Genomic DNA, 27,300 nt, shown 5'->3' with positions numbered 1-27,300 from the left:
TTGATTCCTGTTTTGTTTAGGGGTCTTGAGAACACTTGGTTGAATGCAGCCTTGATGTCAAGGGCTGTCACTTTCACTTACCATCTGGAATTCAGCTCTTTTGTCCATATTTGCACTTAGGCTGTAATGAGGTCAGGAGCTGAGTGGCCCTGGTGGAACCCAAGCTGGGATCTGTTCGGATACATATAGAGCCATAGAGATGTACAGCACAGAAACAGACCCTTCAGTCCAATTTGTCCATGCTGACCAGATATCCCAACCTAATCCAGTCCCATTTGCCAGCTCTTGGCCCATATCACTCCAAACCCTTCCTATTCATATACCCATCCAGATGCCTTTTAAATGTTGTAATTGTACTAGCCTCCACTACTTCCTCTGGCAGCTAATGCCTTACTGAAGTTCATATAAATCAGGCCCACGTCTCTGCCCTCATCAATCGCCTTTGTTACTTTTTCAGAAAACTCAATCAAATTCGTGAGACATGATTCCCCACGCACAAAGCCATGTTGTCTATCCCTAATCAGTCCTTGCCTTTACAAATACATATAAATTCTATCCCTCAGGATTCCCTCCAACAATTTACCCACCATCGATGTCAGGCTCACTGGTCTATAGTTCCCTGGCTTGTCTTTACCACCTTTCTTAAATAATGGTACCATGTTAGCCAACCTCCAGTCTTCCGAGACCTCACCTGTGACTATCGATGATACTACTATCTCAGCAAGGGGCCCAGAAATCACTTCCCTAGCTTCCCACAGAGTTCTGATCAGGTCTTGGGGATCTATCCACCTTTATGCGTTTCACTTCCTCCTCTGTAATATGCACATTTTTCAAGATGTCACCATCTATTTCCCCACATTCTATATCTTCCATTTCTACAGTAAACACTGATGTAAGATACTTGATAAGTATCTCCCCCATCTCCTGTGGCTCCACACAAAGGCTGCCTTGCTGATCTTTGAGGGGCCCTATTCTCTCCCTAGTTGCCCTTTTGTCCTTAATATATTTGTAAAACCCTTTTGGATTCTGCTTACCATTATTTGCCAAAGCTATCTCATGTCCCCTTTTTGCCCTCCTGATTTCCCTCTTAAGTATACTCCTAATGCCTTTATACTCTTCTAAGGATTCACTCAATCTATCCTGTCTATACCTGACATATACTTCCTTCTTTTTCTTAACCAAACCCTCAATTTCTGTAGTCATCCAGAATTCCCTATACCTACCAGCCTTTCCTTTCACCCTGACAGGAATATACTGTCTCTGGCCTCTCGTTATCTCATTTCTGAAGCCTTCCCGTTTTCCAGCCGTCCTTTTACCTGTGAACATCTGCCCCCGATCAACTTTTGAAAGTTCTTGTCAAAATTAGCTTTCCTCCAATTTAGAAATTGAACTGTTAGATCTGGTCTATCCTTTTCCATCGCTTTTTTAAAACTATGTGTTAACAATGTTAATTATGTGAGGATAAATCGAAACTAAGTCCCGGTTATTGATAGATGAATGGTTGATTGAGCAGTGGTTAGATTAGATTACTTACTTACAGTGTGGAAACAGGCCCTTCAGCCCAACAAGTCCACACCGCCCCGCCGAAGCGTAACCCACCCATACCCCTACATCTACCCCTTACCTAACACTATGGGCAATTTAGCATGGCCAATTCACCTGGCCTGCACATCTTTGGACTGTGGGAGGAAACCGGAGCACCCGGAGGAAACCCACGCAGACACGGGGAGAACGTGCAAACTCCACACAGTCAGTCGCCTGAGGCGGGAAATGAACCCGGGTCTCAGGCGCTGTGAGGCAGCAGTGCTAACCACTGTGCCACCGTGCCGCCCACGGTGGTTGTGGTCAGTACTTCGTAAATGGCAGCATGTGAAAATGCGTTTACTGATCCTGACCAGTCTGCATGATTCTTGGAGTGACCTCTCCTTCTATATGAGCTTCCCTAGCCTGAGGACTGCCTCCCGGTTTCCTGTGTATAGATGTCTTCTGTCCTGTCTGCATCTCCTTGACCAACACCCCCAGAGTTATGTGCCATCCCTGAGAATTTTCCAGGTCAGTATCATTTCAGTGGTGTTCTAATCACAGTCTACTGCTCCTTTGGAAGGTGTCAGATAATTTTCTGTCATGCAGGCTAGCTTTCACTGATGTTGGCTCCTCATGTGTTTGGAGTTCTCAGTGAGCTGTGCAATCCCTCAACACCTTGGATGGCACCTTGATGCAATCTTCCAGAATCCACGCTGTCTGCCTGATAGAGTCCGAGGGTCATACAGCATGGAAACAGATCCTTCGGTCCATGCCGACCAAAGTTTCTCAAACTAAAGCAGTCCCATTTCCCTGCTGATGTTGGGAGAGCCAGTGTTTCCAAGGGGTGTGAGGACAGGGGGTGGGTGCTGAGCATTTTCAAAGAGTGAGGGAGGATTTAAATAATGTTGGCTGGTGAGGGTAGTGGGATCAGGATGTGAGGTTTGATCTAAGCATTGGTATGGAGTGAAGGAGGTGGATGAATACAGTCCATTGAGGGACTAGGGGCCTCTGGTGGGTAGTGCTGGGGCTTTGGTTGGTTAACACTGATACTGGAATGAGGCTGTGCTGTCTCTGTTTAAAACATCCGAAGCTAATGAACTGAAGGCATAGCGTCAGGCATGTGACGTCAGACCACAATGCAGCAGAGTACTGGCACCTCACTCGCTCCCTGCCTACCCATTTCTATTCAGTGCTGTGTCCTGCTGGGGTTGGTAGCAAAGCATGGAAAGGGCCTACATCAACATCAGACACTTATATATATATGGAAAATCATTGGAATATCTGGGCCAGTGTTTTAATTTGAGTTGGTATAGTATCCAAGCACTATCATTGCAATCTGTGTATGGGCTCTTGTGTGATAATATCCTTACCTCTGAGCCAGGAGGCCTGGGTTCATGTCCCACATGTTCCAGAGTTGTGTCATAACATCGCTGAGCTGATTGATTAGAAAGTGTTTTTTTTTGTAACGACTCAGATTGAAGTACAAAGGTAATCCTTTGGCAGCTTGATCAACGCGATCAGCTCCGTGACCTCCTATCAGTTTGTTCAAAACAGCAATAACAATTTGCATTTATATTACACCTTTATTATTGAATATGTCCCTTGGTGCTTCACAGAAAAAACCTAATCAGACAAAGTTTGATGCCAAACGTATTCTGAGATGTAAAAATATTTCCTAGTATCTATTTGTCAAGCATTATACTTTCTTTCCTTTTCCATCTCTGGTTAGGTTTTGTTTAATTACAAACTTGATGGGCAAAATGGCTTTTTTCCCAGCTTCTGATTAATTATATCCTTACGTTCCTTCATTTTAGGTAAATTACAGTCTCTATATTGTGTTGTCACACCCTCTAGTTCCACTACCAAATTCTACCTTGTATATTTTGTATGAAGGCAAACCTGATTTTTAAAATAACATGAATAAGTTCATTTACATTGTTTAAATTTGACCGGAATGACTGGCCCTATCTACTTTATCAAGTCTAATTCGAAATTTTATACTTGTTACCTTCTTTGCATCCTCTATGTTTATAGGAATGTGGGGCATTGTAATTGGTGTGAAAACAGCAGTGGTAGATCGGGAGCAATGCTAGTAACTGTATATGGCATGGTGATTCAGTGGTTAGCACTGCTGCCACATAGCGCCAGGGACCTCAGTTTGATTCCACCCTCAGGTGACTTGTGTCTGTGTGGAATTTACGCATTCTCCCCGTGTCTGCGTGGTTTCCTCTGTGTGCTCTGGTTTCCTCCCACAATCCAAAGATGTGCGGGTTAAGTGGAGTGGCCATGGAGAATGCAGGCTGACGGGGATAGGGTGGGGTGGTGACTCTGGGTAGGCTGCTCTTCAGAGGGTAAGTGTGGACTTGATGGGCTGAAAGGCCTGCTTCCATACTGTAGGGATTCTATGGTTTAAATACTGCATAATTTCTTTTTTAAACTAATCATTCTTGGTGAATTGCCTTTTGTAACTTTCTCACACTCATTGGTGTTTTACTCTTGATATGATGTTCAGAATAATATCCATGGAAGCAGGCCTTTCAGAATGCATTAACAATCAATTAGTTTTCACTGCTGATCTATTGAAGAGAGAAAAGTATGTATTCCTTTGGATTTTTCAGTCAACAGTGAAGAGTCAGTGCTTACCATTGACTTGAAAAATGTTGTTCTCAAGTTTACTTGCCTGTTGGTCATCAATTTCCCAATATGTGGAATAATTATTTCCCAATGATTATCATGCCACCTTTATTCTGGTCAATCTACTGGGGATCCAGAAATACTAGAGTCATCATACAGGGTGATCAGAGGGATTGATAGTACAGTACTTGGGTCCCTACATCTGGGTGAACAGTTGAAGTTCCCAGAGATGTGTTATAACCCTATCCAGGTTGATAACAAACAAATACTAATCAGTGAAGGAGATTGAATAATTCTAATGGGCAGCCAACCAGAATGCAAGAACCTTTCATTTTTTCAGTATTTTACAGAGAGGAAACTCAAAATTGTAAAATACCTGTCAGAATAAGGCAGAAACTGAAATAGCAAAAGCCTTTCAGGAAATAAGTTAAAAAATCAGTTTTAATTTGTTAAACTATCTACGGAACCTATTCATAGAATGGAATAAGTCCAAGACTTATGTAATATTGGTGTGTCAGGGACAGATTGTTCCGTAATAGTTATGACAGAGTAAGCTGCTAAAAGCTTAATAACACCCAATTCAACAAGGCCATTCGGTGAAGTGGAGACTGTATTGATCGCATCTTCAAAGACTGCAGCAGAGTACTGCATGGAGAAAGACACCTTCTGGATTTTAGCCATTGTGTGTGCCAATATCAGAATTTTCAATCAGTTTTGCACACTAATGAAGACAAATGCTGACAGTTTCTTGTTGCAGTGAATTGAAAATATAGTATCAGTTTCATTTATCTGAGAAAAAGGTAGTGAGGTCAACTGTTCGAATGCCCTTTTCTTCCCTATTATACAGGAACTGTGGCAGCTGTGGCTGGGCTGTATCCTGGACAATGTATCATCAAGGTAAATGGGATTAATGTCAGCAAAGAGAGTCATGCAAGTGTGATTGCTCATGTCACAGCCTGTCGCAAACACAAGCGCCCTTCACAAGTAAGTCACTTTGTCATTTTTGCTTCTTTAGTAAACCAGTTAAAAAAAATCTGTTAAGAATATTGGAGTACTCCTTACATTTTGGGAAGAAACATCTTATATCTTTGTGGGTAGCGTAGGCATTGTATGGTCGACTTCTGGAATCACATATAAAGTTTGAATCTGTGTGTCTGTTAATTAGTAGATACTTAGCTGGTCCTCGTAGACTTTAGTCTTCTAATCAGAATTTAGTAAATTAATTTAAGTGCACTGAAAATTTACTACCATTACGGTGGTGACATGGTGGCTCAGTGGTTAGCACTGCTGCCTCACAGCACTAGGGGCCCAGGTTCGATACCAGGCTTGGGCAGCTGTCTATGTGGCATTTTCACATTCTCCCTGAGTCAGAATGGGTTACCTCCCACAATCCAAGGATGTGCAGCTTAGCTGGATTGGCCATGCTAACTTGCTCAGAGTGTTCAGGGATGTATAGGTTGGGTGCATTAGTCAGGGGTAAATGTAGAGGAATGGGTCTGGGTGGGTTACTCTTTCGAGCGTCAGTTTGGATTTGTTGGGCCGAACGGCCTGCTTCCACTATGTAGAGATTGTATGATCCTATCATAGGTATTGAAGAAGGATATGGAAGATATAGACTGTAGGGAAATAGATGGTGACATCTTGCAAAATGTCCAGATTACAGAGGAGGAAGTGCTGGATGTCTTGAAACGGTTAAAGGTGGGTACATCCCCAGGACCTGATCAGGTGTACCCGAGAACTCTATGGGAAGAAAAGGAAGTGATTGCTGGGCCTCTTGCTGAGATATTTGTATCATCGATAATCACAGGTGAGGTGCTGGAAGACTGGAGGTTGGCAAACGTGGTGCCACTGTTTATGAAATATGGTAAAGACAAGCCAGGGAACGATAGACCAGGGAACTATTGACCTCGGTGGTGGGCAAGTTGTTGGAAGGAATCCTGAGGGATAGGATGTACATGTATTTGGAAAGGCAAAGACTGATTTGGGATAGTCAACATGGCTTTGTGCGTGGGAAATCATGTCTCACAAACTTGATTGAGTTTTTTGAAGAAGTAACAATGAAGATTGATGAGGGTAAAGCAGTAGATGTGATCTATATGGACTTCAGTAAGGCGTTCGACAAGGTTCCCCATGGGAGACTGATTAGCAAGGTTAGGTTTCATGGAATACAGGGAGAACTAGCCATTTGGATACAGAACTGGCTCAAAGGTAGAAGACAGAGGGTGGTGGAGGGTTGTTTTTCAGACTGGAGGCCTGTGACCAGTGGAGTGCCACAAGGATCTGTGCTGGGCCCTCTACTTTTTGTCATTTATATAACTGATTTGGATGTGAGCATAAGAGGTACAGTTAGTAAGTTTGCAGATGACACCAAAATTGGAGGTGTGGTGGATAGCAAAGAGGGTTACTTCTGATTACAACAGGACCTGGACCAGATGGGCCAATGTGCTGAGAAGTGGCAGATGGAGTTTAATTCAGATAAATGCGAGGTGCTGCATTTTGGGAAAGTAAATCTTAGCAGGACTTATACACTTAATGGTAAGGTCCTAGGGAGTGTTGCTGAACAAAGAGACCTTGGAGTGCAGGTTCATAGGTCCTTGAAAGTGGAGTCACAGGTAGATAGGATAGTGAAGAAGTCGTTTGGTATGCTTTCCTTTATTGGTCAGAGTATTGAGTACAGGAGTTGGGAGGTCATGTTGCAGCTGTACAGGACATTGGTTAGGCTACTGTTGGAATATTGCATGCAATTCTGGTCTCCTTCCTATCGGAAAGATGTTGTGAAACTTGAAAGGGTTCAGAAAAGATTTACAAGGATGTTGCCAGGATTGGAGGATTTGAGCGATAGGGAGAGGCTGAACAGGCTGGGGCTGTTTTCCCTGAAACGTCGGAGGCTGAGGGGTGACCTTATAGAGGTGTACAAAATGATGAGGGGCATGGATAGGATAAATAGACAAAGTTTTTTCCCTGGGGCCGGGGAGTCCAGAACTAGAGAGCATAGGTTTAGGGTGAGAGGGGAAAGATATAAAAGAGACCTAAGGGGCAACTTTTTCACGCAGAGGGTGATATGTGCATCTAATGATCTGCCAGAGGATGTGGTGGAGGCTGGTACAATTGCAACATTTAAGAGGCATCTGGATGGGTATATGATTATGAAGGGTTTGGAGGATATGGGCTGGGTGCTGGCAGGTGGGACTAGATTGGGTTGGGATATCTGGTCGGCATGGACGGGTTGGATTGAAGGGTCTGTTTCCATGCTGTACATCTCTATGACTCTATGATTCTAAGTATCATGGTGATGGATCAGAACTCTGAGGTGTTTGCAGATGTGATAAACTTTAAATTACAAAATGTGTTTATTTATAAAAGAGGACACATAGCTAAAAATGACTGTGGTGTAAATTCAGTGGCTGTGTGTGGAGAGGAACCCTGGCCTGTCACACCTGATGGTGCCAAGGGAACATCAAACAGCACCCATTTGAAAGAGAGAGTGACAATTAAAAACCACCTGGATCTCAAAATTGAGACAGTCTCAAATTGCAGAAAGGTTGTGTTTTTCCCCTTTTGGGACTACACAAGAATAGGCATTGAATCCCTATTGTAACCCTGATACGTTAGTGTGTGTTAGTGGACTCCCATGCTGTGAAGGTCACAGATAAAAGAATTTCAGTTAATCTGTGAAGCCAAGAATCACAAAATGCACTGCTCAATGACTGATGTTGCCAATATCACCCAACCGTCCACTATCTAGTCTTGATTAACAACCCGTTGACCGAACTGCATATTTTTTCACTTGTTTTTTTTGGACTCATTTGTCATTTCTAATCTGTTTAGTGTAATTAGTCCTTAATGCATTTAGTAACTAATAAACTCTCTCTTTCCCCAACTCAAGACAGCCTGCTTCAATAGCCTCCTTTCAAAGTGCAAATGTACTTGGTCTCGGAGAAAGGGTAACGATTGTTTGTAAATTAACTTTGTTATGACCAACCAAGAAAGGGAGCCAGTTCATCCCTCAGCACTTGGAAGTTTGACAATTTGTGATGTCCTGTCTGGGGAGTGACAATAAATTACAGATTACAATGATGGAAACTTTGCCTGGAGACTGGTTGCATGAAAAAGACTTTATTGACTTTGTTTGAGCAGCTGTTGCAGGAAGTAGAATTGTGAAGGCACACATTAATTTGAGGCTTTTGCATAACACTGTTACCATGATGAAGAGGTTAAAAACAGAACCAGACACGAAACCTGATCGTGTTTAAGCATTGGGTTTCATTTTTCTTCTGGGCTTGTCAAGTCTTTTCATTGCAAAGTGCAGTGTCATGTACAAGTTGTGCTTCACTAGATGGATAAAAAATGCAAATAACATCTTGTCTACTTGGCTAATGGGGAATAGATCAAAGGCCCTTTGCTCAGTCAGTTCAAAACAGCAAAAATGATTTTTATTCATATAAGTCTGTTAACGTAGAAACATCACAAGATCTTCACAATGCACCGAGGTCAGCTGGACACCAAATGAAGACCCTTTGCTCTTAGCTCTAGAGGCCATGGTTAGTATCCCTTTCCTTTCAACAGGATACATATTTAGATGAATGGTATCAAAGTTCCTGTCATGTACTTTTACATGAATGGTGTTCGGATGGACTGAATCATATGGGAATACGAATAAGGAAGGTTTGGATGAATATGGGCCAAATGCTGGCAAATGAGACTAGATTAATTTAGGATATCTATTTGCCATGGATGTGTTGGACCGAAGGGTCTGTTTCTGTGCTGTACAACTCTATTGATTCTAACTCGCCAACTGGAAAAAAAAAGTTCGTGACAACATAGGCTTTCCATTTATATTAAAAACGGTGACTGTAAGGTGTCTTTGTCCGACATGTTTTCCACACTGTCACAAAAGGAATAAAAGAGAGAATATGCAGATTTCCTCTTTTTCACTCTGACCCAGGGTGTCTGCTTTTAACGGTGTTACCTTGCAACAGCAAATCAATCGTGACGTGTGGAGTAAAAGTGATAAAAGGAATTGTAGTCATGTTCCATTTCTCTTCTGGTTATATAGCAAGACTCTATTCAGTGGGTGTACAACAACATAGAAAGTGCCCAGGAGGAGCTACAGAAAACCACTTTAAAGTCCCCACCCTCCGGGGAAAGTGAGGAACAAGACGGATTTAATGAAGGTACGTCAAAATTAGGTATGATTTGAGGGCGCCCCTTTAAGGCACTCTTGCCTTCAGTTTGCACTATGTGAATCTTTTCCTCATGTTTCAAAAACTAACTCAAACCAACTTTGTGCTTTTTCCAGCTGAAGTAATCCTTTCTTTCTGTTCAAAAAAAAGATCTGAGAGCGCAAATAAATGACATGCTTCACAGATACAGCATTCTTTTTGTTTTTAATCTTTTCATGAGATATGGTCCCAGATATTCTGATGGCTGTACAGCTGTTATTCCAGTGTAACTGGGAGTTGTGCATGGGGACCGTATAGAATCCCTGTTGTAACATGCTTGGTAAGGAATTGCCGGGGGGAAATGAATTTTCCACTGGGCAATTACTATAGATTGGGAACCCACCAAAGTGTCCATTGAAATTGGAGACGTGAGAGAGTTCTGATGAAAGTAAGTAAAAGAGTCCCTCAGGGAATGTTACACTGGTCAATCTGTAGGAGTCAGTGAGGTCTACAGATGCTGGAGCCCTTCATCAGGCCGAAACATTGATTTTCTTGCTCCTCGGATGCTGCCTGACCTGCTGTGCTTTTCCAGCAACACACTCTCAACTCTAGTCAATATGTAGTCTAACTCCTGAATAACTAGTAAACTGACCACATACATACCTCTCACACATACCTAAGTACAGCTCCACTGGACCAGTGACACTATCCTGGAGGTGAATGCTCCCCTTTGCCGGTCCCAATTGATGCTTCTGATCTCCTTTCTTCATCCCTGAACACCTCCACTGGAACAAATGCCTCTGCCCCCCCCAAACACCCTCACTACCCTTCCAGCTCCTTCTCCAACTGCTGACTTCCTCCTGACCAACACCCCACCTCCCACTCCCATCCAGCCAACGCTCGCACCCTGACCCCCATCCCCAGCTGTCATTCCACTCACCTGGCCCACCCCTGCCCCTCCCGGGTCCTGATCTGATGACTATCTGCATGAATTGCCTTCCACTGCCAGTTCTATGCTTCAAGAGAGATGGGCGTACATCTTTGCATTTAGGGACACCTGACCGGCCTCTCCTCTAATAAATGCAGAGCTCACTCCTATGGTTTCAAAAAAAGATGGGCCGAGTGGCAATCCACATGAGATTGCCATTCCTCAGATAATCCGGCCAATAATGGAGCAGCTGAAAGCAACAAATGCAGGAGATCCCAGCGGGTCAGGCAGCATCCACGGAAAGAGAGCAAGCTAATGTTTTGAGTCTAGATGACTCTTGATCAGAGTTGGTATGAAGTGTGGAGGGGGCAGCGTGGGGGGGGATGGGGTGTTTGGTGGTGCGGGTAGTGGGTGTAGGATGCTGGTGGAGAAAGATCTTAGCAGGGAGCAACACAGGAAGGAAGTCAGCCTCGTAATTATAGGTCTTGAAGTTTCCTGCTGTTACAGTTGAACACAGATTTACAAGTATGTCCATAAGCAGTTTAAGTTTATTACACAAGACTATGTTTGTAAGGTATTAAGTTAAAAATCACACAACACCAGGTTATAGTCCAACAGGTTTGTTTGGATATCCAAGTAATCCTGTTGGACTATAACCTGGTGTTGCATGATTTTTCACTTTGTCCAGCGCAGTCCAACACTAGCACCTCCCCATCGTTTATATCATATGGCAGTTAACAAACAGCATTATCTTCTTTGTGACTGTCTCCTTTTGATGGTCTGACTACTGCTATTAATTGTCAAGATTAGAGTGGTGCTGGAAAAGCACAGCAGGTCAGGCAGCATCCGAGGAGCAGGAAAATCGATGTTTCGGGCAAAAGCCCTTCATCAGGAATTCTCCTCGGATGCTGCCTGACCTGCTGTGTTTTTCTAGCACCACTCTAATCTTGACTCTAATCTCCAGCGTCTGCGGTACCTACCTCCACCTACTGCTATTAATTTTCAGACAGAGCATGATTGCTTTCCATATTATCATTAATTTGCAGTCCCAGACAACATGGTTCGGAATCTACTTCAGACTGACACTCAAACCCACACATTAGTGCGCAGACACAATGTGAGTTTACCTCCAGCATGGGATTTTATCTGATGAGCAATTCTTATGTATTATGTTACTGAAGAATCCAAAAGACATTTATGACAACTATTACGTACAAACATTAGGTATACAGTGTCAGGTCTAATATTAAGCTATGAAAAGATCAGCTTCCATTCGAGTGTCATTCTTCATGTGATTTGTGGTAAGATGGAGTAGGAGGATTTAATACTCTCGGGCCACATGTTATGATGTAATAATGATATCATGAGCAGTTAATTTAAGGATTACTGATCCAGAGTGTAAATCCAAAGAACAAAGAGACCTTGGAGTGGAGATTTGTGTTCCTTGAAGGTGGAGTTGTAGGTAGACAAGGTAGTGAATAAGTCATATGGTATGCTTGCCTTCACTGGTCAGAGCACTGGCAATAGGAGTTGGGAGGTCATGTTGCAGTTGTCCAGAACATTGGTTAGGCCACTTTTAGAATACTGCACTCAGTTTAGATCTCCCTCCTATGGGAAAAATGTTGTGATACTTGAAAGGGTTCAGAAAAGATTTACAAGGATGTTGCCAGGGTTGGAGGGCTTGATCTACAGGAGAGGCTCAATGGTCTGGGGCTATTATCCTTGGAGTGGCAGAGGCTGAGGGATTGACCTTATAGGGTTTTTTTAAAATCATGAGAGGCATGGATAGGGTAAATAGACAAGGTCTTTTCTGCAGGGAGGGGGAGTCCAAAACTAGAAGTTTAAGGTGAGGGGGCAAGAGTTAAAAGGGACCTAAGTGGCAACGGTTTCATGCAGAGGGTGGTGCGTGTATGGAATGAGCTGCCAGAGGAAGTGGTGGAGGCTGATGCTATTACAACATTTAAAAGGCATCTGGATGGGTATATGAATAGGAAGGGTTTGGAGGGATATGGGCCAAGTGCTGGCAAATGGGACTAGATTATTTTAGGATAACTGGTCTACACGGATGAGTTAGACTGAAGGGTCTGTTTCCGTGCTGTACATCTCAATGGGTCTATGACTCTAAAAGACATTTCTTACAACTGTTATCTACAAACATTATATTCCTCAGGTATATAGTCACTGGTCTAATAGTAAGCTATGAGTTTGCAATGGAAGAGCCTCTTCCATTAGAGTGTCATACTTCAAGTGATCCATGGTAAGATGGAGCAGGAGGCTTTTCTATCGTCGGGTCACATGTTGTGATGCAATAATGATATCATGAGCTTTTCTCTTAAGGGATAGTGACCCAGAGCCATGACACACGCATATCATTTGATTCATAAAACTGCAATCATTTTCACTTCCCATCTTCAAACCATAACCTAAATTAATAGCTACTAAGATCTAGTGAACGGTGAGTAAAATTCGCTATGTATTGAAGTTGGCACCATTTTGCTATTTGTTTTAATCTGTCAACAGTAAGAGAAAAAAAAATTCTTGAATGTTTAACCTTCTGTTTCGATTTCGTGTATGGGTGTTTTGGAAAGACAGAGGTGGCTGTGTGTGTATTTGAATGCAGCTGAATGTTTTCAGGGTTATCGGCTGACTCCCTGTGCTCGGTGACCCTTGTTGTGACTTTTTTTCATTGTACGTGATGTCAGATAAGCATAAACTTTCTGGTAACAAATAACTATCAAAATGCATCATCACAGTTAGAATTACAGAATTAAATAGCTTATCAGCTTTGTTTATTTGAATACTGTGTCCAGGTTTGTTGATTTGAATCCTTAATAATAAGGATATGATTGAGTTGGAGAAGGTTCCGAAGAGGTTTACCAGGATGTTGCTGGGTGTGGAAGGTTTGAGTTATAAAGAAAGGCTGGGACTTCTTTCACTGCAGAGTAGGATGTTGAGAGGTGACCTTATAAAAGTTTATAAAATAATAAGAGGTATCAATAACACTTACTTCAGGCACAGGGCCTCCATTTGCTGAGAGGTGTGAGGGAGGAGCAAAGGACTGCTGGGAAGTTTTGAAGTGGGTGAGATTTGGCAGGGGGATGGGTATCAGAGCCACATGTCTGAGACGGGGTCAGTTGCAGACGGGACAGTGACAGGATATATTGAATCTATCAGGAAGGTTTCTCACGCGATGAAACAAAGGGATCAGTTAAAGTGTGACTGCTTTAACGCAAGGAGTGTCTGAAATAAGTGACAAACTTAGAGCATGGATCAGTACTTGGGAATACGATGTTGTGGCCATAACGGAGACATAGGTTTCACAGGGGCAGGAATGGTTGCTAGATGTTCCAGGGTTTAGAATGTTGAAAGAGAATAGGGAGGGTGGAAAAAGAGGAGGGGGTGTAGCATTGTTAATCAGAGAGTACATCACATCTACAGAAATGAAGGTTGTTGAGGAAGGTTTGTGTACTGAGTCAGTATGGGTGGAAGTTAGGAACAGCAAGGGAACAGCCACCACATTGGGGGTTTTCTACAGACCACCTAATAGCAGGAGAGAGATTGAAGAACTCATAGGCGGGCAGATTCTGGAAAAATGCAGATGTAACAGGATTGTTGTTCTGGGTGATTTCAACTTTCCCAATATCGACTGGAACCTCCCAAGTGCAGATGGTTTGGGTGGAGCCGTTTTTGTCAGGTGCGTTCAGGAGGTTTTCTTACTCAGTATGTGGACAGGCCGACGAGGGAAGAAGCCATTTTGGATTTGGTGCTCAGCAACGAACCAGGACAAGTGTCAGATCTCGCAGTGGGAGAGCACTTTGGTGACAGTGATCACAACTACCTCACATTTATAATAGCCTTGGCGAGGGAAAGGAGCAGTTACTGAGGGAAGATATTTAATTGGGGAAAAGGAAATTATGACGCTATCGGACAGGAGTTGGGAAGTACAAACTGGGAGCAATTGTTCCACAGAAAGGGCACAGCATTCCTCTGAGACAGGTAAGAAGGGGTAAGGTTAAGCAACCTTGCATGACAAGAACAGAGGAGCTTCTCATCAAAAGGAAGAAGGCAGCTTACATAAGGTGGAGGAAGCAAGGATTTAGCACAGCTTTAGAGGATTATAGGCTTGCTAGAAAGGAGCTCAGAAATGGATTGAGGAGAGCCAGGAGGGGGCACGAAAATGGCTTGGCAAGAAGGATTAGGGAGAACCCAAAGGCATTTTACTCATATGTGAGGAATAAGAGAATGATCAGGGAGACGGTAGGAACGGTCAGGGATAGCGGAGGGAACTTGTGCATGGAGTCTGAGCAGATAGGGGAAGCCCTAAATGAGTTTTTTGCTTTGGTTTTCACCGAGGGAAGGGACCTTGTGAATGAAAACCTAGAGGAGCTGGGATACAGGCTTGACAAGATCAAAATTGATGAAGTTGATGTGCTGGTAGTTTTGGAAAACATTAAGATTGATAAGTCCCCAGGGCCAGACCAGATCTATCCTAGGCTACTCCGGGAAGCGAGAAAGGAGGTTGCTAAGCCGCTGGCGAGGATCTTTGCCTCCTCAGTCTCCATGGGAGTCATACCGGACGATTGGAAGGAGGCAAATGTTGTTCCTCTTTTCAAGAAGGGCAATAGGGAAATCCCTGGCAATTACAGACCAGTCAGTCTTACATCTGTGGTCAGCAAAGTTTTGGAAAGAATTCTGAGGGACAGGATTTATGACTATTTGGCAAAGCATAGTGTGATTAAAGGCAGTCAGCATGGCTTTGTGAGGGGCAGGTCATGCCTCACAAAACCTTTTGAGTTCTTTGAGGAGGTGACAAGACAGGTCGATGAAGGTCGAGCAGTGGATGTGATGTATACGGACTTCAGGGCATTTGATAAGGTTCTCCATAGTAGGCTCATTCATAAAGTCAGGAAGTATGGGATGCAGGGAGACTTGGCTATCTGGATTCAGAATTGACTGGCTGACAGAAGGCAGAGAGTGGTTGTAGATGGAAAGTATTCTGCCTGGAGGTCACTGTTGAGTGGGGTCTCGAAGATCGTGAAGCATCATGAATGTGCCCCAGCCTGCCATTGCCATTCCTGAAAGCACCCAGTCCACCTCCGATCACACTGGAAGGACAAAGCATCTCCGAATTGAAGTCAGCTATGGACCTGTTTACGAAGTGGAGTCAAAGGCTTTTGCCTGAAACGTCGATTTTTCTGCTCCTCAGATGCTGCCTGGCCTGCTGTGCTTTTCCATCACCACTCTAATCTTTACTCTGATCTCCAACATCTGCAGTCCTCACTTTCACCTCAAAGAAACATTCTGCTGACCACACAAATGATTAATGCTGTACAGGAAACTTCAATGCAGGTGTGTAGGCCTTTAACCCCACTGAATTGTAAACGTGTGTCCTTTTGGCTGCTCACAGCAGGATGAGTATTGGCTACACTGAACCAGCCATGTTTGCTAAACTCAGAACACAATGCTCAGTATTATACATGATTTATTGGTGGATAACACTTGCCAAACAATCCCAGTTTTGCTCAAATTACGTGGACAATCAATTTAACATTATCAGTTGGTTTTGTATTGTGGCTTAAATGCATTTGCTAGAAGCCATACATATATAGACTTCAGACCCTATTCTTTGCAAACTTTGTATTGTTTATGTTTCAAATAAACAAACATTCAGGGATTGCATTCCCCTTGGAAATGACTCATTCAATCTGAGTTGACTTGTCTAGTTTCGATTTCTGAGCTAACTGTGTAACCTGGTTCATTCTTCATGGTAACTCCTGTATGCATCAGAGCCCACATGCCAATCAATCACTATCATCTTTTCTTGCAGTGGTGGAGAACTGGTATTTTTGCAATTCTGTCCTAATGCAGGCAAGACAAAAAGATTTGATTTAACGTCTCTCTTTTTCAGAAATCCTAAGGTTCTAGACAAGCAAGTAATTATTGTATTTTGAAATTATGCTCAACTCTGCAATTTGGTCACAGAGTTTCTACTTTGCTTTTATTAACCATTTTCATCAGTATTCAATTTGAATGCAACAATGAAGAGTAGTTATTTTGGAAATGGAAACGATGGCTGTTTCTCTGTGTGTTTGTTTGTGGATAAACTTCAAAAATGTAGGCCAAAAAAACCCCGTAAGAACTGTGGATGCTGGAAATCAGAAACAAAAACACATCTCAGAAGATCTGGCAGCATCTGTGGGCAGAAAACAGAGCTAACGTTTCAGGCCCAGGGACCCTTCTTCAGAACTGACGGTAGCAAGGAAAAGGATGTTTCTTGTACAGAAGGTGGGATGAGGGAGTAGATGATAAGGGGAGATAGAACTCCAAGAGAGAGGGAAACAGTTGGACAGACAAAGGAGTGGTGAAAGGTCAGTCAGATTGTTAGTGGCTGACAATGGGTTGGAGTGTGGTAGCACCCTATGTGTGGTGTATGGGAGGGTAGGAGAAAGCACAGCAAAAGGTGCTCAGCCCTCAAATTGTTGACCTCGATCTTAAGTCCAGAAGGCTGGAGGGTTCCCAGGTGGAAATGGAAGTGTTGTTCTTCCAGTTTGTGCTGAGCTTTGCCGGAGCACTGCAGCAAGCCTGAGACAGAGACGTTGGCCAGGGAACAGGGTGATATTGAAGTGGCAGCAACTGGAAGCTCAGTGTCTTTGTTGCAGACAGAACGTTGGTGCTCTGTGAAGTGATCACCCAATCTGTGCCTCATTTCCTCAACGTAGAGGAGACCACATTGTGAGCAGTGACTATATTGTATTCCTCCATCCTGTCTTCTCTACAAAAACCATTCTTTTCCTATCTCCCAACACTTATGAAGAAGGGTCACTGGATCCGAAACGTTAACTTGATTTCTCTCCACAGGTGTTGCTGGATCTGCTGAGGTTTTCCAGCAATTTCTGTTTTTGACTCAAAAATGTAGGGATGTGTTTACAATATTGTAAAAAAAGCAAACAGATTGGACTGCTTCTAAAACCAGAAAGTATATTGCTCATACGTGTTCTCATTTGAATTGAAGTAGATTTTGCATTTTCTTTTTTTCTCATTGAAGGAAAAGGATGTTACGCTGACACCATGTTTTATTTTTCCCCAGAAGTCTTCGATAAGTTTAATACAATGGCTTTAATTGATGGGAGGAAGGACCATGTGAGCCTAACAGTAGATAATGTACATTTGGAATATGGTGTTGTATATGAATATGACAGTACAACTGGAACAAAATGCCATGTTCTGGAAAGAATGAGCGAGCCAAAGGGATTTTTCAACCTAACTGCAAAGGTATGAAAACTTTTGTAATGATTCATGTGTAGCTAAAATATGAAGCTTCTTCATCAAGAATTAACCTATCAACAACTGGTGTCAAAGATGGGCATATAAACAATAAGACTATAAGATATGGAGCAGAATTAGGCCATTTGGTCCTTTGCGTCTTCTCCACCATTTGCCAATGATTTCTCATCCCCATTCTCCTGCCTTCTCCCCTTACCAATCGAGAACGTATCTATCTCTGCCTCAAAGACAGTCAATGACTTGGCGTCCACAGCCCTCTGCACCCAAATATTTAGTGTGGTTGAGGGACAAACCTATTCTTTACTTTTCTGGAAATTGGTACCCAACATTCACAGCTGTGTGTTAGGATTGAGCCCTCCACTACCACCTGATGAAGGAGCGTCGCTCCAAAAGCTAGTGTGCTTCCAATTAAACGTGTTGGACTATAACCTGGTGTTGTGTGATTTTTAACTTAGTCATTTATTCAACCTGCCTTGTTACCCACTACCATATCCAAGGTTGTTTCCATGACATATTGCTTTTGGAAACTACCCCTAATACATTCTATGAAATTCGTTGTCATAGCTACCCTTTCCAATTTGATTAACCCAATCAACATGAAGATTAAAGTCGCCCATAATTACTGCCCTTTTTTCCAAGCTCCTATTATTTGTTGATTTACAGCCTTTCCAACAGTGTGGCTATTGTTTGAGAGTCTGCATCCTATTCCTATCGCTGTCTTCTTTCCCTTCGTGTTTCTTTATCTCTGCCCAGAATGGACACTACAACATCTGAGCCGAGGTCATCCCTCACAAAGTCCTCATTTTGTTTCTTATTATCAGCGCTACTCATCACCTTTTCCATCTGTCTTGACTTTGCAAGAGGTCAAATATCATTGAAAGTTATGTTCCCAGTTTTAATCTCCTTGTCACCATGTTTCTGTAATGGCTATGAGTTCATATTCATTTGCAGTGCCTTGATTTGTACTCTCAGTTCATCTATCCTTTGTGAATGCTCCATGCATTAAGATACAAAGCCTTTAAGTTTGTTGATTATTGAAGTTTCTCAACACTTTTATGGCTCCTTGGTCCAAGACGATATTCACACATTCTGTCCCTTCCTTTTAATTTCTGGCAACAATCAACCCCATCACTTATCAACCATCCTACCTTCCCCTCTACCTCTGATGTTAGAATTCCCCACACCCACCTCTTGCTATTTAGGTTAAAGCCCTATAAATAGCCCTAGTTGTGCAATTTCCCTGAGGACAGCTCATTCCCTCCCTAGTACTGGAGCTAATATCCAATGAATTCAAAAATAAAAACCACAAAAATTGTGGATGCTAGGAACCAGAAACAAAAAACCGAAATTGCTGGCAAAGCTCAGCAGGTCTGTCAGTATCTGTGGAGCGAAATCAGAATTAATGTTTCGTACACAGGTACCCCTCCTCAGAACTGATGGTAGGTAGGAAAAAGTTGGTTTTATGCAGAAGTTAGGAAGCAGGGGTGGGGTGGGAGGGGGAAGGGGGCTAAGGAGTAAATGAGAGATGGGGACAGAACCCAGAGAGAGAGAGAAGAACAGTTGGGCAGACAAAGGGTAGATAACAGTCAGCCTAGGAGGATGAAAAGCTGCTAATGGGGACTGTTAGTGGCTAACAATGGATTGTGTGTAATAGCAGACCGTGTGATAACAAGGCCCGGTGTGTGGGCGTTGGGGTAAGGTCGGTGCTTCTAAAATTGTTGAACTTGATATTAAGTCCAGAAAGCCGCACAGTTTCCAAGGGGAAAATGATGTGCTGTTCTTCCAGCTTGCCCTGAGCTTCACTGGAGCACAGCAGCAAGTCTGAGGCAGAGGTGTTGGTCAGGGAACAGGGGTGGGGTGTTGAAGTGGCAGCCCTGCCAGGTATGGACAACAAATGCTGACCAGCCAATGATGCCCATGTCTCATGAGTGAATAAAAAAAACCTTACAAACAATGACCAAAAAAGACAAGCAAAAAGCACCTCTCCTCCTCTGGGATGCCGGGAATGTGTGGGTGCACTGATGCGGTTTCTTCTCACTGGACTGGTTTGTGGGATAAGGAAATCTCACTTGTTCAGAATCATCGGAAGTGTTCTGTGCTTTTATCTCAAGGATTTAACATGTTGCATGCAATTTAGTTAGATAGGTCTTCCTTCATTCCTCAGTTTGGAATGAACTCCAAATTTCAATTTAGAATAGAATCCCTACAGTATGGAAACAGGCCCTTTGGTCTAACAAGTCCACACCGACCCTCTGAAGAGTATTCCACCCGTTCCCCTACCCTGACTAATGCACCTAACCAACACATCCCTGAACACTACGGGCAATTTCCCACGGCCAATTCACCTGACCCGCACATCTTTAGATTGTGGGAGGAAACCGGAGCACCTGGAGGAAACCCGTGCAGACCCGGGGAGAATGTGTCAACTCCACACAGACAGTGGCCCGAGGCTGGAAACAAACCCGGGTCCCTGGCGCTGTGAGGTAGCAGTGCTTACCACTGAGTCATCATGCTGCCCTGAATTTGCTGCCTTGTTCTATTTCTCTAATAGATCCTTGAATGTTTGGCTGAGAATGATGAGCAGTTTGTGGAACATTGCAGCAAACTAAGCTGCTTCGATGAATCAACGCCTCCCGAGCTCCGTTCTAGATTCAGCGTTACGCGCAGTGAGAAGCTCGAACAAATTAACCGAAGGATCACAAATTACAAGAAGGTACGTAGTTATTTGAGGTGCTGAGATTTCGAGGAATTAGCTCCCACCTGTGTGGAGACAGACATTCCATGGAGAACTCAATAAAAACACAATTTAATGATGACAGTGTCTGTGCTAAAATGTACTGTGGAGGCATTGGACTGTGGTGGACAAAGTCAGAAGGAAAAAGTGAGGACTGCAGATGCTGGAGAGTCAGAGTTGAAAAGTTTGCTGCTGGAAAAGCACACCAGGTCTGGCAGCATCTGAGGACCAGGAGAGTCGATATTTTCCAGGCATAAGCCCTGCACGTTCCTGATGAAAAGCTTATGCCCGAAATGTCGACTCTCCTGCTCCTCAGATGCTGCCTGACCTGGTATGCCTTTTCAGTGCCACACTTTTCGACTTGGACAAAGTCAGAAGTCACACAATGCCAGGTTATAGTCCAACTGGTTTATTTAAAATCACAAGCTTTCAGAGTGCTGCTCCTTCGCCAGGTGAAGCTCTGAAAACTTATGATTTCAGATAAACCTTTTGGACTATAACTTGGTGTTGTTTGGCATCTGACTAAAGTTTACTGATCTTGGATGTGTCTACCAATTCATATTATTTTGTAATTGCTTGAATCCTAATGCAGGTACAATCATCATCTCATCCTAAATCTCAATGCTAACATTAATTATAAAATGATGGTGCATAATTGTTTATCTGCAATAAACAACAATTTTGCTTACCACATTGCCGGAGGGATGTGGAGGCTTTGAACAGAGTGCAGAATAGTACGTGTGTCGTTAATCAACAAATCAATCAACCATTTGCATTGAGGAAGAGATATAGCAAATCAAAAGATGCAGGTGTTTCAAAGACTCCCTCTGGGCTTCCCTCAATGCAACATAGATGTCAATGCGTGGGCGTCTCTCATTCAGAATTAACTGACTTGGAGGAAACTCCTGTATAAAGGGATATAATTCTTTAAGAGCATCTGTAGACAAGAGGAAATACAGAAAAGGAACTGGAGAAAGGAATGTCTTTAATCTCCAAGTCAAGATCTTCATACTTTAATACCATTGAAATATGAGGTCAGAAGTCAGGTGACAGCAGGTTATAGTCTGACAGGTTTGTTTGAAATCGCAAGCTTTCAGAGCGCTGCCCCTTTGTCAGGTGACCCGACTACTTCTGACCTTGTCCACCCCAGTCCAACACCAGCACCTCCACGTTATAGAAATGATGAAGATATTTCCTTTACAAAGGAGTCTTTAACGCAGTCTTCATTCTTTTATGATTTGCTGGTATGGGTGTTGGACTGGAATGTGCAAAGTTAAAACTCACACAACACCAGGTTATAACCTGTGTGATTTTTAACTTCATTCTTTTACACTTACTTTTATTAAATGTATTTGGATTGACATTAACATAGCTTTTTTTTTTGCTGTTGTATCAGTCGGTATCCTTTGTGACTTTGACCATATTTTCGGTTTAGTTTTCACGTGTTCTGAAAAACCGAGCCTGGCCAACCTTCAAACAAGCCAAGTCCAAGATTTCTCCATTGCACAGCAGTGATTTCTGTCCTACCAATTGTCACTTAAACGTGATGGAAGTGTCGTACCCGAAAAATGTTGCATCATTGGGCAGTGCGTTTGGTGTACAACTGGACAGTCGGAGACAGCTCAGCAATGATATCAACCCCCAAAGATTAGACTGTGGTATGACCTCTTTCATTGGATCTGCTGAAAATAAATAATGGAAGTTCAAATGGGTCAGTTCAAAACTAGCAGATGTGCAAGCTACATACTTACTTACTGACCAAACATGAAAGGCATATTTTATCTACAATCTCACATCTAATATTCTTGTGTGGTGATAATACCAATGTAGCAGAATCAAAGATAATGGCTAAATTGGTTGTGGTGTTTTCTTAAAATCATTCATCTGGTTTAAGGGCAATAGCTTTAAATGGTAGAATGTGTACTTTTCATGTAAGAGGTGATAGGGAAATTAGTGGCGGAGTGTCTCTAGACTTGTAATCCAGCAGCCTCAGGCTAATACTCTAGAAGTGTAAGTTCAAATCTCCTCACAACATGTGGGGAAGTTTGAATTCAGTGAATTAAGTGTGTAGTTGAAAGCTAGTTTCAGGAATAGTGATCAGGAATCACTCATTTGTAACGACAAAGACACGAGGGAAGAGCTGGCCAGAGTTGAGAGGCAATGGCTTAGTGGTATTATCTTTGGACTGTTAATCCGGAGACCCAGATAATGCTCTGGGGACCTGAGTTCGAATCCTTCCACAGCAGAGGGTAGAATTTGAATTCAATAAATATCTGGAATTAAGAGTCTAATGATGACCATGAATCCATTGTCTGACTGTCAGAAAAACCCATCTGGTCCTTTAGGGAAGGGACTTAGCATCCTTACCCAGTCTGGTCTACATGTGACTCCAGAACCACAGCAACGTGGTTGGCTCTTAACTGCCTTCTGGGTAATTAGGGATGGGCAATAAATGCTGGCCTAGCCAGCGATGCCCTCAACCCATGAATGAATAAAAAAATAGAGTTGATTGGAAGGGAAGATGGTGGAGCAGCGATGGTAGGAGTTTCTGGGGATAATTCAAGAAACACAGGAGAAATTCATCCCCAAGAAGAAGAAATATATTAAGAGGAAGATAAGGCAATTGTATCTGACAAGGGAAATCAGGGAGAGCACAAATAAAATAACAAATCTGCCTCTAGTCAGATCAATGGATTCACAATTGACACATCGAACACTGATCTTGCGGTGAGATCAGTCGGAGAGAGTGAAGTGAAGCAGCTTCTGAAAGAATCAGAGCATCAGATCTGTTGCCCTGGTAGCACTGAGATTCAGAACGAAGCTACGGTGACGTGTCTGGAGTTTACCTTCCTGATGGGACTTCTTCTTTCAGAATCGAAGTCTTTCATCCAATGACAGCTCATGTGTCCGACATGAAAACAAAATTAACAAGATGAGCATTGGTCTTAATCGAAGTAAGTCTGGAGAATTAATAATGGAAAATATGGATATGGCAGTAGAATTTAATAAACCTTTTGCATCAGTCTTCACTGCAGAAGGATTCTAGGCCTAGCTATAATATCAATAAGTGGAATCGAGAGAGGAACTCAACATGACACAACTCACATTACAGGGAAGTGGGACTGAGGATATTGTTGGGACTATAAGCTGACAAATGCTTTGGATCCTGAAAGAAGTGGCTAGTGAGATAGTTGATAGTTTTAACCCTCTCAAGTTCCATTGAAGACTCCATTAGATTGGCAAATGATAAATCTAACTGCTTTGTTAAAAACTGAAGGAGACAGAAAGCTGGAAACTAATGGCCAATGAGCTATAACATAAGTAATAGGGGAAATGTAAGAGCTTATATATGAAAAAGTTATAGCAGACCACTTTGATAAGTTCACAGGAATCAGGCAGAGTCAACATGGTTTTGTGAAAGGAAAATTCTATTTAATCAATTTATTGGTGTTCTTTGAAGACCTAATGTGCTGGGGGGATTTGGTGGATATACTGTACTTAGATTTCCAGAAGACATTTGATGAAATGCCCCATAAAAGGAGAGTGAGGAAAATAAAATTTTACGGTGTAGGGTGTAGCATATGAGCATGGATGGAGGAATGGGTGGCTACCGGGATAACAGGCTAACAGGTTGGTATAATCAGGTCTTTTTCAGTTTTCTAAGGTGTAAGGCGTGGTATGTCCCAGTGAATTGGCGCTAGGATCTCAATTGTTCACAATTTATAAAAGTGTTATTGATGAAGGGATGGAAAGAAAGTTGCCAAAATTGCTGAAGTTCAGTGTTCCACTTGTTTTTGAATCTTTATGCTTTAGGGAAGTTTTTGAGATGAGTTAGTAATAGGTCACACAGGTAACCAATTTAACTTGGCTTATCAGGAGCAAGCTAAGGTAAATGATGGGCTCTTTGCTTAGTTAAAGAAGATATTACAAGTTCTTCCCTTCGCTGGGATAGGCCAGATTGCAGAATCACTCCTCTTGTGAGGTAATAGACATTTACTGACTGATCTTTGAAGAAAGGTTTGGCAGATTCCTACATGTAGACGTTTTTATAATTCACTTTGATGGTCTTTCAATCCTAGAGCACAAAATAACCCATACAAGAAGTTAACACTATCTACTAGCAAAAGAATTCTTACTATATTAGGATAACAGAGGCAAGTAGTTATATTTAAGGGTTTTGCAGCATTCATTGGTCATGTCACCTAATGTTGACACACTTGTGATATTAACAGTAAAGTATTGTGGATACTGGAGATCTAGAGTAAAAACAAAGTGTTGGAGAGTCTGAGAGTATCCGCAGAAAGGGAAACAGAGTTAACGGGAAATAAAAACAGAGTGCTCTTTAGCACTGTTTCTCTCTCCACAGATGCTGCCAAACCCACTGTGTTTCTCCAGCACTTTGTTTTTATTTGACTTACGTGCGGTTGTTTAAGCAAACAGATGAATCATTGTTAAATAATTGGAAACATACTCTTAATGGACAGGTATTTCAAATTGGTATACATTAAAGTATTGTCTAATACTGTTGTCAGTACACTTTCCCATGAAGGAATTTCAATATTCAGCACTCAATTTTGATATTTTGTAGATGCATTGAACCCGGTGGAATATGCCCATCACTGCATCACCACCATGGCAGCTCCCTCTGGGCATAGTTTGGGTCAGCAAAATGGACCTGGTCTGTACTTCCTCCTGAAGGAAAAGGATATCGAAACGCAAGATGCATATCAGAAGCTTTTGAATAAGCTGCAGACAGTTGTGAAAGAACTAGAAATCTATATTGCACAGATAGATGAGTGAGTACATGAACAATTTCTTATTTAACACTGACCAACACATGTAGGTCCAACTGTAAATGATGGTGAGTAAAAGTCCTCTAGTCGCTATAAAACATAATCCTTAACTTATTGATACTTAGAGTGCATCTACTTGGTATTAGAATTTCTACAGTACAGAGAGAGGCCATTCAACCCATCAAATCTGCACAGACCCTCTGAGGAGCATCTTATCTCCATGAACTGTCCTTTACCATGACAAATCCACCTAGCCTGCACATCCCTGGACACTATGGGCAATTTAGCATGGCCAATCCACCTAACCTGCACAACTTTGGATTGTGGGAGGAAACCAGAGCACCTGAACGAAACCCATGCAGACATGGGGAGAACATGCAAACTGCACACAATCATGGGTGGAGTCAAGCCCAGGTCCTTGGTGCTGTGAGGCAGCAGTGCTAACCACTGAGCCACTATGCCATCCCCTGTTCTGCTCTGAACATGTGACCAATATTTTCCTTTGTTCCATTCCTGTTCAACAAAGGATGTCTTATCTGCTGAAGTAAAAAGGCGCTAAGATAACACTGACAGCAGATCATCCAATAGCCATTTCTGTCTCCTGAAATAGCGCACACAACATCTCAAACATATTTTTTGCAAGTTTTATTTTGGAAAGCTTATATCAGCTTTATCAGTGCTGGGACACATAATACAATTGAAAGCAAACACTGATCATTCTGGTGTGAAACTATTTCTATCTTCCAGATAAAAACCAGCAACTAGTCAACACTGAGGGAAATACTAACAAAACAGCTTCAAATATGCTGGTACTTGGATAAAAGTAATTACATAATCTCAGGTGATGAAAGCAAGAGATTAATCAGAATCTGAACACATCAAAATGACCCAGTGGGGATTCAATCAAAATCAATTCAATCAATTCAATGTTGTTCAACTTGAATTAATTTCTAATTAATCCCCTTTGAAGTTCAGGAATGAAGGTGTTGGGAACAAAAGTGTGACCAAACATTTCAGCGTAATTTCTGCTGTTAGTTTGCCTGTGGCAGCCAAGGTAACACTTCGTGTGAAGTTTACTTTTCTGGTGGACTGATGTCCTGGTTATGACACTGTGAGTGCTGAGTCCTCCCGTTATTACAAAATAAAAAAATATACAGTCCCTTCAGCCTGGTGATTATAACAGCAATAATGAATTAAAGGATGTAGGAATAAATTTTATTTTAAGGGAAGACAATGGTGTAGTGAAATTTCACTGGACTAATAATAGGGCGAAAGTCAGGCCTGCAGATGCTAGAGCTCAGAGACTATATTAGAGTGGTGCTGGAAAAGCACAGCAGGTCAGTCAGCATCTGAGGAGCAGGAAAATTGATGTTTTGGGCAAAAGCCCTTCATCAGGAATCCTGCTGTGCTTTTCCAGCACCACTCTAATCTAGACACTGGACTAGTAATCCTGAGCCTCAGGGTATTGTTCTGGGTACATGGGTTCAGATCTGACTGGAATTTGCATTAGATTTTAAAAGTCTGGAATGAAATGCTAAACTAATGGATTTGCATCCATTCTCGTGAAAAAAAAAATCTGATTCACTAATGAACTTTAGGAAAGGAAACTGCCATCTTTACCTGGTCTGGCCTACATGTGACTCCAGACCATCAGCAATGTGGTCGACTCTTCACTGCCTTCTGGACAATTAGGGATGGGCAATAAATGCTGGTCTAGCCCAGGACCAACCACATCGTGTGAATGAATAAGAAAAGGATATTAATGGTACAGTGAGGAACTTTCTATTACTCAAATGAGAGGCATAGATAGAGTGAATAGTCAGAGGCTTTCTTCCAGGGCAGAAATGGCTATCACAAGGGGGCATAATTTTAAGGTGATTGGAGGAAGGTTTAGGGGAGATGTCAGAGGTAGGTTCTTTACACAGAGAGTGATGGGTACATGGAATGAACTGCCAGCAGTGGTGGTAGAGTCAGTTACATTAGGGACATTTAAGCAACTCTTGGATAGGGAGATAGATGACAATAAAATGTAGGGTATGTCGGTTAGTTTGATCTTAGAGTGGATGAAAGGTTGGCACAACATTGAGGACCGAAAGGCCTGTGCTGTGCTGTACTGTTCTATGTTCAGTGTTCTTAAATGTCTTGAGTCTTTGTTTCACTATTTATTTAGAGGTGAATAAATGTTCTTGAGCTTCATAAGAAGCTGATAGCAGCGGTTTAAAAGTGAAGCAATCTTCATAA

General features: G+C 42.4%; 1 protein-coding gene across 3 annotated transcripts in view; it reads left to right on the top strand.

Moving 5' to 3' along the window:
* The window catches only part of prex2 (phosphatidylinositol-3,4,5-trisphosphate-dependent Rac exchange factor 2), a 339,323-nt gene that overhangs the window by 156,921 nt on the left and 155,102 nt on the right, over positions 1 to 27,300 (top strand). For 2 of the 3 annotated variants that reach the window (XM_072571478.1, XM_072571480.1), the window contains exons 20-25: positions 5,006 to 5,142; positions 9,215 to 9,347; positions 17,336 to 17,520; positions 20,084 to 20,245; positions 21,702 to 21,924; positions 24,855 to 25,062. In XM_072571478.1, coding sequence (XP_072427579.1) covers positions 5,006 to 5,142; positions 9,215 to 9,347; positions 17,336 to 17,520; positions 20,084 to 20,245; positions 21,702 to 21,924; positions 24,855 to 25,062 — 1,048 coding nt within the window. The remainder of the gene's footprint in view (positions 1 to 5,005; positions 5,143 to 9,214; positions 9,348 to 17,335; positions 17,521 to 20,083; positions 20,246 to 21,701; positions 21,925 to 24,854; positions 25,063 to 27,300) is intronic. The other variant, XM_072571479.1, reaches the window with a different exon arrangement.

The sequence above is a fragment of the Chiloscyllium punctatum genome, chromosome 5, assembly GCF_047496795.1.
Source record: "Chiloscyllium punctatum isolate Juve2018m chromosome 5, sChiPun1.3, whole genome shotgun sequence".
Taxonomy (NCBI): domain Eukaryota; kingdom Metazoa; phylum Chordata; class Chondrichthyes; order Orectolobiformes; family Hemiscylliidae; genus Chiloscyllium; species Chiloscyllium punctatum.
The sequence above is the reverse complement of the archived record's forward strand: the minus strand, read 5'-3'. Positions and strand labels throughout refer to the sequence as shown.